The sequence below is a fragment of the Drosophila eugracilis genome, unplaced genomic scaffold, assembly GCF_018153835.1.
Source record: "Drosophila eugracilis isolate 14026-0451.02 unplaced genomic scaffold, ASM1815383v1 contig_47, whole genome shotgun sequence".
Taxonomy (NCBI): Eukaryota; Metazoa; Arthropoda; class Insecta; order Diptera; family Drosophilidae; genus Drosophila; species Drosophila eugracilis.
Window position 1 is genome coordinate 1,187,347 of NW_024573338.1, and position 12,269 is coordinate 1,199,615.

Genomic DNA, 12,269 nt, shown 5'->3' on the forward strand with positions numbered 1-12,269 from the left:
CTAGATCTGACCTTCGGGTTAAATCACATACATATATCTATTTTCAATAGTAATACAAAATAAGGATGGGAGTATTCTTGCATGCTATCAACTGTGTTCTTACAATTACGGACATACAAATCTACACTTTAATGCTTATGCTTTAGGGCTATATGTATATGGCTATAGCTACAGGTCCTCATCCATGTGCTCTTGCTCAGACTTGTTAAGGTTCACGCTGCACGTGTTATTGTTCTCAAAGAACTCTAGATCGTCATCATAGTCCGCCAGCTCCTGGACAGCCGGTGCACCAGCCATAGGTGCCACAATTTGAGGTGTTACAATCTTGGGACCCGGCATTGGAATCTGTAGAGGAGACGGCTGCCAGGGAACCAAGGCGGTGCAGGGTCGTGGTATAGTTTTCATCAACCACTCCGGTGGTATTACAGGTGGTGCAGATCCGGGACCTGTTCCCGGCTTAAGGCCGTCACAGATCACAATGCGATTGGCGTTGCGAAGCTTTTGTTCCAGTTCCATAGCCGCCATTTGGTAGGCGGGATTGGGGTGATGTGTCTTGCCAGTGCTGGTGGACGGTATATCATCAGTGGCCAGTCCACCCGTAACGCTGGACACGCTGTTGTTGTTGCTGCCAACGACCGAGGCGGACACATTGATTTTTGGATCCAGAGACAGACCGCTGAAATGCTGGGTAATCCTCTCCTCAGTTATAAGCATTTTGGGTGGCCTATGAAAAGTGCAGCTTTAAGTTTTTGGCAAGGATGTTAAAAAGAGTATTTAGCATACAAAACAGCCACTTGCTGCTCCGATTTCCTTTTGTGCTGCCACTTTACCAGGTCGTTCTCGACTGGATTCCCAAAGCTGCTACAGCTCCCGAATCCGAATTCCATTATTCCGCCCGGCGGCGGTGCATTAAAGGGAAACGACTTCCGCTTGGTTTGGGGCTTCATCGCCAGGCTGTGGGCATCAGAGATGTAGTTTAAGAAGCAATTGTTATTGTAAATGTTTCGGAAATTGCAATGCTGTTTCGATTTTGCGACTTGTTTTTCTTATTGAAGTGTGGCCAGACCGCGACGGCTAAAATATACCATGAAAGTTGCACCGCTTTTCTACCTTTGGAAAAATAAACATAAAAGATGAACGTTAGATTTAAAAATGATTCGATAAATTATTATATTAATTTATTGTATTTTTGTTCCATAAAAACAAAACAAAATTAAAGCCATTATGAAAAAAGTTACAAAAATTAAAGAGACGAAAATACAATGTATTATTTCGAATTTAAGTTCGAATTTCGAACTCCAAAAGGTACTAAAAAATTCCAATTCTTAGCGCATAAAAACTGCAGCAACCCGCTGTTTTTGAATATTTAAACGCGACAAGTGACAAAGCTAAGCTAAGAGTTAAATAAAAAATAAAAAGTTATAAAAGTGTATTAGTGAAATAAATACCAACAAAATATAGAGCTCAAAAGTTTACAAGTTTACAAGCTCAAAAAAATATTTATAAAAATGAGATTCACAAGGTGAGATTATTTTTAAACTTAGTTTATTTAATTAATATAATTGCAATTCATAAAACTTCCTCAACAATGTTATACATTTTCAATGTATAAAACAATGTTAAAAGCGCTACAAGGGGAATTAGTAAGATAAATTACATCTAAAGAACATTACTTTGTATAATATTCATTTCATTTAATTGAGACAAAAAAAAAAAAAAAAATTTCCACTCTTGAATCAAATGAGGTTGTTATAGCTACTAATGATTCAACGCTCCCATTGGGCATCCACAGCCACTCGCACTTTCCTCTGCTTATCGGCGATCTCTTTTCGAAAATAACATGTTTTTCAACCCAAAACGGGCGCAATCTTCGTCCGCGAACATTATTGTTAATGACGCTTGCATTGTTTTTCATAAGGCTAAAAACAAAAATCGCCAGTTACCAGGGGATTGTGCATCAAATCAATAAGTATTGTGCGATCAAGGGGTCTACATCAAAAAGGCTTATCAGTGGGAGACGCTGGTGGCCCCCTGGGTAGCAAATTGACGTCACACTCCGACAGAATCTCATGCCATCTTTCAATCTCTGAGTGCAGTAATCGGAAATCAAATTTCGTCATCCGTCGTGTAGATGGAAAACAATCTTTTGAAAAATAACTCGTGTCGGGATTTTTTAACGATAAATATTTCCAAAATAATTCTTAAAGCCGTTTAAAATTTATTAAAGTTTGTTAAACATGTACATAGGTATTTTTTAGTCGTGAGAAATTTTAAGAAACTAAAATCACCGTTACAGTTTCGGAAATACATATACATATTAGATTCCAACTATCATTGCAGAAAACTTTTGCTGGTAAGTGTTTTTAAGCTTTTCACGCGAAAAAGAACTTCTAAGACGCGCTCTTTCTCTCTCGGGCATTTCAATGCGCTTGTGCGAAAAGCTTTTATCCAAAAAACAAAAATCCGTGGTTCGGCAACACGTGTGGGGGCATATTAAAAGATCGGTATTTTACTACTGCAATACAGTCCATTGATATCCATCAATTAGTGCAGTTCGTATTTTCCAACGGGAAAGTTCTCTACACATAGAAAGTCACAAAAAGGTATAGTGCAAGTGAATAAAAAATAAAGTTAAGGCGAAGAAAATAAAGATCTTTGATCTTCAAAAACGTTAAATAGGCGTTTTGTAGACACGTTTATTTCTAATCAAGCCACAAAAACGAGTTTTCATCGGTTATAAAAAAATTGCTGAATATAGAACTGATTTTGATGACCTGATTTATAATTCAAGTCCAGACAGAAGCTGAAAAGTCAGGACCCCGATTTGTTTATGTTTTCCCTGCTAATTTATTATCAAAATAAACAAAACTCATCGTTGACTGATAAGGTGAAAAAACACTGTCACACATATACAAATACCCACACACGAACAGCTTAGCATGGCAACAAGAGGAAGAGAAAAACGTGAAGTGGAAGGGTGAAACTTGCGGGTTAATTTACCGCATCAATAAAGTGCAACGGGAATCGAAAAAATATATAGAAATTACAGCCTGGCAACAGGTCGAATGTTTTTGAGTGTGTGGCAATGAAATTATTACCACTCTAGCACATGCTTAGTTTTTAATCATTTCGCACAAGTGTCTTTATTCATATATAAAAACTAAGTGGTGTTAACATTCTGCTATAATGTTACGACGTTCTATAGGACCTTTTATGGTCTTCGCTTCCCGGAATTATTCCGCAAAATCATTCTGCAGGTGCGTTTGTTTATAATAAGGTGAATCCGATCGGAATTAAAACGTGATATACCAAACAAAAAAAAATACGAAGTGTAGGTTAGGGATGTGAGCGTGACGTAAATGTGTTACATGAAAACATAATTTTCTACTGCTAATGAAAATAATACACTTTTAGAACATATACAGTAAAACTGACTTATCTGGGCTAGATATATATATTTTATTTCATATTATGTGTTAATTTTATTGTTTATAGTCTAGTATGGTTAATTTTTAAATATATTTCTGTGTATTTCCTCGAAAGTTAAAAATAAATCAAGGCTTATATTTACTTGAAAATAAGATACAATTTTTAAGAACTCAGTCACGAGCTCACCCCTAGATTTCCAAAGCAGCTGATCGGGGCGTTGCCATCTAAATCGTTTACCTGTCGGTGGCATCTCTATAATTGTTATTATTTATTTTATTTACTTGTGTGGGTGCGCGGTGTGTTGAATTAATATATTCAAATTACATGGAATCGTAGTTGATGTGAAAAGCTGTCCCGAAAGCTCGGCGCAGATAGCTTAAACCTGTTATCAGGCAGCGAACGTTTTGATTGCGACTCGTGAGCGTTGTTACTTGTTTTCGACCAGTGCTACGCTCATTTTCGTTCCATCAGTGGCGCACTAAAGTTCCCCGATCCGCTGCGCTGCCATTCTACACAATCACATATATGTATCAAATAGCTGGAATACATACATATATGCTTATGTATATCTTGTGATTTCGCTGTGTAAACAACACTCGCGAATCCAGAATTCCTCGTATACACAGATAAATCTATATAGTATAGTTGAACAAAAAATCACACGGAGTGGTGCGCCTGAAAAACCCGTGAGTCATCGCGACGTGGCCGCAGCAGATAATTTCCCGTCCGTCGAGACATCGGGGAAGTACCTAAAACGAATGGTCAGGCTAAGGCAATCGAAGCAGCTCGTTTCGATCATTAGTGTTTCGATCGGCGAAGGCAGCGGTTCAGTTTGCGAATTGTTAAGACGCAATTAATCGGAAATATTGACGGAATAATAATAATACGGAATACATGAACATGAATCAGTACTACGACCTGGACAAGGGGAAAAATGTGCTGTTTCTGAACGATGCATCCAGCACTAGTGGCTATAGTAGCGGCAATTCCCCAAATTCTACCACTCAATCCTTGTCGCCCGCCCACTCTCCCGAAACGATGGCCCTACAAACGGATTTCGCCAATCTCAACTTGCCAGCCGGCAACTCACCACAGCAACCGCCACTCGCGAGTTCACCATACCAACATCAGCTGTTAAACAACGGTGGAATCTGCCAATTAGATGCAAGTAATTTGATAAATTCCGCTGGAGTTGCAAACGCAACGAGTTTTGGAAACATGTACATGGATCATCAGTACTATGGGCCCCCGCCCGCTGCAGTGCCTGCTGGCCAGCACTTTGGTTACAATCAAAATGGAATCGCCTTCGAAGGCGATAACAAACACGTGCCGCAGCTGAGAATTGTGGAGCAACCAGTGGAAAAGTTTCGGTTTCGTTACAAAAGCGAGATGCATGGAACACATGGATCGCTTAATGGCGCCAATTCGAAAAGGACGCCCAAAACCTTCCCGGAAGTCACATTGTACAATTACGACGGACCAGCTGTGATCCGCTGTAGTTTGTTTCAAACAAATCTGGACAGCCCCCATTCCCATCAGTTGGTTGTGCGAAAGGATGAGCGAGATGTGTGCGATCCGCACGATCTGTACGTGTCCAAGGATCGCGGCTATGTGGCCCAGTTTATTAACATGGGTATCATACATACCGCCAAAAAGTATATTTTCGAGGAGCTCTGCAAGAAAAAAGAGGATCGCCTGGTCTTCCAGATGAACCGTCGCGAGTTGTCCAACAAGCAGTTGCAGGAACTTCATCAGGAGACGGAGCGGGAGGCCAAGGACATGAACCTGAACCAGGTAGGTTGACCAGGGAACAAATAAAACTAAGTTGCCTATTCAAGTGAAGTGAATATATTTACATTTATTATTCGCTGGTTTAATTGCTCACTTCAGACTGCTTAAATCATTTAAGTATAGGTTCCATTTGCCACCTTTTGACTTAGTATACTCTAAAATATTTAATTACCTACTTTGTTTGTTTGTATAATCGTTTAAATTGATAATTAAAAGGGACTTTTCTACTAAAATTACTGAGCAATCTAAGCAAAATAATTCACTCACTGAAAAGCAAGCAACCAAATTAGTTACCCAAAATGACCTGTTGCTTCACCAATTTTAGGTGCGACTCTGCTTCGAGGCTTTTAAGATCGAGGATAATGGCACATGGGTGCCACTTGCACCGCCCGTATACAGTAATGCGATCAATAACCGCAAGTCTGCCCAAACCGGAGAGCTACGAATTGTCCGTCTGAGCAAGCCAACAGGCGGAGTGATGGGCAACGATGAGCTAATACTCCTGGTGGAGAAAGTCAGCAAGAAAAACATCAAGGTTCGATTCTTCGAAGAAGATGAGGATGGTGAAACTGTGTGGGAAGCATATGCCAAGTTCCGGGAATCTGATGTTCATCACCAATATGCCATTGTGTGTCAGACGCCTGCGTACAAGGATAAGGACGTAGACCGTGAGGTGAACGTGTCAATTGAGTTGATTCGTCCCTCCGACGATGAGCGATCTTTTCCGCCTCTACCATTCCGTTACAAGCCACGGGACGCTATTGTGTCCAGGAAACGCCGACGTACCTGTTCCTCGGCCAACAGCAGCAGTTCGGGCAATGCCAGCTCTAATAATTCCCTTGATCTGCCCAAAACTCTGGGTATGGCGCAGCCACCAAATGGTTTGCCAAACTTTTCGCAACATGATCAGACAATAAGTCAGGAGTTCGGGCGGGAAATGCATCTGGATGATTTGATTAATTCCGAAAATTTCCGCAAACTTATCGAAGAAAACTCTAACGATCTGGAAAAGTTCTGTCAGGTAGATATGGGCGAATTGCAAAACGATGGTCATGGGCGATCGGAGGTGCTATCAAGCCGAAATCTCACTAGCAAATACTTGAATGCTATATTCAAGATTTTCGATCTACATCGCCGAAAGCCTGTGGAAAATATGCGCCGCCAAGTGGAGGAGTTGTTTACAGAGCATGCTCTAAAGAATGAAAATAATGACACGCTTCTGCACGAGGTGATTAGCTATAAAAAGGACAACCTGAAGTTGGCCATAAAGACAATACAGGTGATGAACTACTTCAAGCTGGGAGAGCTGGCCAACAGTGCATTGAACGCAGATGGAGACAGTGCGCTTCATGTGTCCTGCCAACAGGATCGACCACACTATATTCGCCCATTGGTAAGCCTGGGTTGCAGCCCCAATCAGCAGAATCACGCGGGGGATACCCCATTACACTTGGCCGTCAGGGAGGAGAGATTGAATTGCGTGGAGAGCTTCCTAAAGGAAATGTCCAACGTTCGACTAGATCTCTCGCTGAAAAACGACGATGGCCTAACACCTTTGCACATGGCCATTCGGCAAAACAAGTACGATGTGGCCAAGAAACTAATCAGCCATGATAGGAGCTCGATTAACGTTGCTAATACAATGGATGGTAATAATGCACTCCACATGGCAGTTCTGGAGCAAAGTGTGGAGCTGCTGGTGCTTATATTGGATGCCCAGAATCAAAACCTCACCGACATTTTACAGGCTCGCAACGCAGCCGGCTATACCCCACTCGAATTGGCCAGACACAAGGCCAACGAACGGGTGGTGCAGCTGCTGGAAAAGGTATACTCGGAAAAGGGGGAACTGGCCATGACCTGGATTCCACGAAAGGTCAAAGAGGAGATCGATTCATCTTCGGACGAAAGCAGTGATGCTGGACAACTTGAAATCAAGTCCGAGGAGATGGATATCAAAACAGAGGACGATGATTCCGTGGAGTTGGATTTAAGCAATGGACGACGAAGACGTGAAGAAGAAGCCAGTAGGGACATCGAAATGCAGCCGGGCACCCAGAAAGAACTGCAGCTACTTCTCAAGAACAAACCCATCTATGACCAGCTCTGTTCCCTGTTGAACGAACCCTTAGGACATGGGCCCGATCCAAAGGTGCCGAAATGGAAGCAGCTGGCCCGTCAAACGCATCTGGATCAGTTTGCCTTTATGTGGCTGGAAGCCGATGGCCTGTTGGACTACATTAAGGAAAATAACTCCAGTGTGGAGTTTTCAGCATTCAGTCGCGCCCTGCAGACAATTGATCACCAGGCGTACGCCCTAGTGAATCGGAATTTACATTAGACCTTAGGTTACTCCTCCCCACATCTTTACTTCCTCATAGCCCTATCAAAAAAAGATAATGCTTAATTTTGTATTGAACATGTTGATTAATAAAGTACCTTAGTTGTATATTTACTTACCTATAAAATACTTAATTGAATTTTCCCTTAAATAATATTTCTCATAATGAAAAACCAGCCACTCGGGAATAGCTTAGACAAATTCGCGTAAATATTGATATATAATACCCGTACTATATTTGCCTTTCATTTTCCATTGAATTTACACATTAGAATATTTCTGAGATATATTTCCTTGAACTGCCTACAATTAGGCACGGTTCCCTGTATGAGGTCATAAATAAAAATGCCTTTCTCCATCGATAGTGCAGAATAAAAGTACATTCTGAGAACGGGGAATCACACGGAATCACATTTTGCACCGCCAGATCCCCGCACTGTATTTGGTAAACAAGTGGGTGAATCACACGAACCTTTATGCGCCCAAGTGTGCGTTCAGGGGGAATTACTGCAGCGCGACCGCATTGACAGGCGGGGATTTCACCGAGAGGCCTTATCATTTGGCGACATTCCCGGTTTATGACCTTGCTTACTTCATTAAAGAATATTGCAAAATCTACATTTTGCCTAAATATTATAAAAGAATAATTTAAATTCAATTTATATTTTTAATTCAAGAACATACAAAATAAATATTAATTTAATAAATAATAATTTATGAATGATTAGTTATGATATTATTTTTATCTCTGACCATTTCATTTCAGCAACATGGCTCAAATCATTGACGGTAAGGGTATTGCCCAGGAAATCCGCACTCAGTTGGGTCAGGAGCTAAAGCAGTTCGTGGCTGCTGGCCATCCGGTGCCCCATCTTACAGCTGTGATTGTGGGCGAGGATCCGGCTAGCGAGAAGTATGTGAATAACAAGATGCTAGCCTGCCAAGAGGTGGGCATTTCCAGTGAGACGAAGAGACTGCCTGCATCCACCACGCAGGAGGAACTGCTTCAGTTGATCGACGAACTTAACAAGGATCAACGTGTGACAGGAGTGCTGGTGCAGTTGCCTGTGCCAGAGCACATCAATGAACGCACCATATGCAATGCTGTTCATGTGGACAAGGATGTGGATGGATTTAATGAGATCAATATCGGACGTTTGGCCCTTGATATGGATGGTATTATTCCGGCCACGCCCCTGGGCGTCAAGCGACTTCTCGAGCATGTCAACATCGAGACACATGGACGTAATGCTGTTGTGGTGGGCCGTTCCAAGAATGTCAGTCTGCCAATGGCCATCCTCTTACACGCGGATGGAAAGTACGCCACAAAGGCACTTGATGCTACGGTGACCATCTGCCATAGGTATACGCCGCCCAAGGAATTGGCCCGCTATTGCCGGCAAGCCGATATCATTGTGGTTGCTGTGGGCAAACCGGGACTGATCACCAAGGATATGATTAAACCCGGAGCCTGTGTCATCGACGTGGGTATCAATCGCATCAAGGACGAGAAGACCGGGAAGTTCAAGCTAGTCGGAGACGTAGACTTCGAAGGTGAGTGACGGGGTCGCACTTAAAAAGTATCTAGGGGTTTCAAAAGTTTCACCTATTTCTTACTTTACGCAGAGGTGCGCCAGGTCGCCGGTCATATTACTCCGGTTCCCGGCGGCGTTGGTCCCATGACAGTGGCCATGCTGATGCACAACACTCTGAAGGCGGCAAAAAAGCAGTTCAGCGAAAGCAAGTCCTCCTGAAGATCCTCTTGGATTAGCCATTGAGGTGCCCAAGCTTCGCTGGACGAGAAATAGTATTTTTTTATTTAATCCACTAACTATATTAGAGAGTAGAGTTACTGACCAGCCGCTATTATGACGATTGTACACAACAAATAAACTAATTTCGCAATATATACAGAGATAATGGTATCTAACTTCGAATGCGCTTGCTTGTTTTATTGGTTTCGTGGTGGACAAGTATGGGAAACCTTATCGTGTTGAATAAGTCCGAAAGAATTAGAAAACTTTCTCCAATTATTTTTGATCGCGGCGCATTATGTTAACCACATGGCTGCATAAGCAAAACAAAATGTCTTGTAACTGTTTATTATCACTAAAAATACAAATTAATTGATTTCTGATCCGTTTCTTTTTTATAGTTTACATTGTACAAGTCGAACGACAAACTTTTTATCTTAAGCTCTAAACTGGCCGCGGCCCTATTTGCACTATCGCAGGCCAGCGGTTTCTACTGCTGCCAAAAGCGAGAGAGAATCCTGGACAGGGATATAAACGGGAAATTGGACGGGCCTAAAGACCCAGTTACGGTTGGTCTTTCCTAGTCAAGCTGAGCGCATGATGTAACTTGATTGCAATACTTATTAGAAAGTTACGTATCGTATAGAATTGTGGAAACTAATCCCGGTGTGGTTTTGGGAACTGTGCAGATGTCATCATTGCAATAAAGATTCAGCAAAACGATCAAAAGAAGCAGCTAGGGCTAAAACCTTAGATCGGGTTTGTATTTGGCCATATATCTGAAAAGATTTTGAGAATTTTAAATTAATTCAACGTCATAAAAAATGAATACGAGGGAAAAAATCACTGTATAAATAGTAAAACTTACTTGTCCAAAGTTTCCCAGAATTTGCTAAGCACGGCACGATCCAGATGTCGTTTGTTTTGCGAGAGTCGGAGCAGTGTCACAGACCAACGCTCCACATTGGAGTCCAATTTCAGCTCGCTAAAGCACAAATGAAAGGCGCAAACTGAAATTAGATTTATAAGTTAGCATTTAAAGTTCAAGACAGGACTTTTTTTGACTGACTTTTGGAAAATATCTCAACAGGATTGCCTTCCCAGGGCCAGCCCTTGAACTGCCACTGTGGTCCCATAACGAAGACGGCCACCACCCGTTGCCAGTCCTGTTGCGAGAGTTTGATAGGATTGTCTATCACCCGGTAAGACACAGTCTGATTGTTCCGCTTTCGCTATTAAAGAATAAAAAAGGAACATATTTAACATAAGTTTTCAATTATTAATAACCTAATGCGAAATATGATATAGTCTTGACAAAGTAAAGAGAACAGCTGGTATATAAACCACCTGTTAGTATAGTAGTAAGTTAAATTCGCACCTGTAACAGCACTTCGCTCTCGCGCTGGCAGCCTTGCATTTTTTTCTCGGCGGTGGACATGAAGCGGAGCTCCTGCAGAATGTCCTTTACGTTGAGCATGGTGATGAGGCTTGTATTGGCAGACGGTATAATAATGATGGGGGTTCGAGAAGGTCGCTTCGTTGGTCCATTGGCGGGCAGCTGTCGGGCCTGGGCCGTGGGTAGCAGTTCCTTGGGCCGACCGGCGGGTGCTCCAGGGATTCCACCAGGCGCTCCCGGCAAATTGTTCGCTTGCGCCTTGCGCTGTGCTAGTGAACCCTCCGTCACGGATTTCAGCGACATGCCGTGGTACGTTCCCAGCGTATCGATCTTAAAGCCCTCGGTTTCCTCTTTTTGTCGATTGAATCGCTCTTGATCGTAACGATTGTACTGCGAGAGCTGTGGTTGCGGTTTGGCTATCCGCGCCGGTTCCGGCATCTTGATGGGATTAGGCGCCTGAGGACGATTGCGGCCCTCCTCGCGCGCCTTGATGCCCTGTAGCATGGCGAATATATTCTTTGCAAATATCTTTCCCGTACTTTGTAATATAGAGGTTCGCGTGCGCCACTGTCGCTCCCTGCTGATGATATCTTTTGTGGAATCCACATCGTAGTCCAGGATGGCACGCAAGTCTGTGCCCATGGTCTCATCATTATCAGTCCGTTTTATGGTGGTTCGCTTGTTGGCCAGACGCTTAGCCTTGATGGCAGCGATCTTCTCAACGGACATCGTCTCGGACAGTGACTTGATGTTGTCCATGTTAACGGCGGTCTCCTTTTGGTTAACATCCCAACGGGCGGCCAACTGTTCACGCACCTTCTGCACTTGCGTCTCCTCGAAACGGGCCTTTTTGGCGGCCACCTCAACGCTGGAGGGTTCACCCTCAGCGGCACGTTTCACCTGGGTGGGTATCTCTAGTGGAGCACTCTTGTCGATACTGGCACACGTTGGTGTCTCGCCGTTGAGATAGGCCAACAGTTCTTTACGATCCGGACGATTCACGGCGGGTATATCCTCTGCGGCACACTGGCGCACATAGACGGAGTGCTGCAGCATAACATTCTTGAGCAGGTACAGCAGGCACTCCAGCGTGTAGTACTCACGTGGAGCACCCTTTTTGCCGGAGCTGGAAAAAATAAAAAAAAGAGAAAGTTGGTACGCTTGGTAATTCCGAGAATCGTCCTAATCCAACTCACCCATATTTGAGATAGTTGGTCTTCACGCTCTTTGGCCAGGAGAACTCGCCAAAGATGATCTGGCTGTCGCGCTCGACAATCTCCTTTTTGTTTATGTTGTACTGCCGCAGCAGACTGAGCGGATCCGCCATCTTCCTGCCGGTTTGCTGGGAGTCCTCGGTCGATGGAAGAGGCTGGGGTCTGGAGCTGTATACGCCCCGGTGCTACTTCGCACTTCGTTATCCGCGAAAGATAAATAAATACGTTAAATTCTAACTTTTTATGGCATATTTTTCGCGTAGTTTTTTAGCAGAAGTGGCGTGGAGTGTGGCCGTAGGCGAGGTGAAGGAAAATATGGAGAAACTATCGCTGCTCGTTTGGTA

General features: G+C 43.1%; 4 protein-coding genes across 7 annotated transcripts; 2 read left to right on the forward strand and 2 right to left on the reverse strand.

The window, feature by feature from the left end:
- Positions 1-12: 12 nt before the first annotated feature.
- Positions 13-1,081, reverse strand: LOC108108312. Its single transcript, XM_017216334.1, has 2 exons — positions 784-1,081; positions 13-724 (listed from the first exon to the last, which is right to left on the reverse strand). Exons 1-2 carry the CDS (start codon positions 945-947, stop codon positions 169-171), a joined length of 720 nt encoding a protein of 239 aa, XP_017071823.1. The 5' UTR covers positions 948-1,081; the 3' UTR covers positions 13-168.
- A 267-nt stretch (positions 1,082-1,348) lies between these two features.
- On the forward strand, positions 1,349-9,491 carry LOC108108311 (bifunctional methylenetetrahydrofolate dehydrogenase/cyclohydrolase, mitochondrial). 4 transcript variants are annotated; one of them, XM_017216331.2, is made up of 3 exons: positions 1,349-1,522; positions 8,328-9,115; positions 9,188-9,491. In XM_017216331.2, the coding sequence occupies exons 1-3, from the start codon at positions 1,509-1,511 to the stop codon at positions 9,313-9,315; spliced, it is 930 nt and encodes a 309-aa protein (XP_017071820.1). In that variant the 5' UTR covers positions 1,349-1,508; the 3' UTR covers positions 9,316-9,491. The 4 variants fall into 4 exon arrangements, with proteins under 4 accessions (XP_017071820.1, XP_017071822.1, XP_017071821.1 ...); XM_017216333.2 differs by lacking the exon at positions 1,349-1,522 and adding an exon at positions 1,545-2,353; XM_017216332.2 differs by lacking the exon at positions 1,349-1,522 and adding an exon at positions 2,384-2,603.
- LOC108108309 (nuclear factor NF-kappa-B p110 subunit) lies at positions 3,663-7,688 on the forward strand. Its single transcript, XM_017216328.2, has 2 exons — positions 3,663-5,223; positions 5,546-7,688. The coding sequence occupies exons 1-2, from the start codon at positions 4,324-4,326 to the stop codon at positions 7,559-7,561; spliced, it is 2,916 nt and encodes a 971-aa protein (XP_017071817.1). The 5' UTR covers positions 3,663-4,323; the 3' UTR covers positions 7,562-7,688.
- A 100-nt stretch (positions 9,492-9,591) lies between the features above and the next one.
- Positions 9,592-12,218, reverse strand: LOC108108310 (parafibromin). The gene is made up of 5 exons (XM_017216329.1): positions 11,908-12,218; positions 10,694-11,837; positions 10,385-10,547; positions 10,184-10,325; positions 9,592-10,094 (listed from the first exon to the last, which is right to left on the reverse strand). The coding sequence occupies exons 1-5, from the start codon at positions 12,036-12,038 to the stop codon at positions 10,058-10,060; spliced, it is 1,617 nt and encodes a 538-aa protein (XP_017071818.1). The 5' UTR covers positions 12,039-12,218; the 3' UTR covers positions 9,592-10,057.
- Between the last annotated feature and the right edge of the window lie 51 nt (positions 12,219-12,269).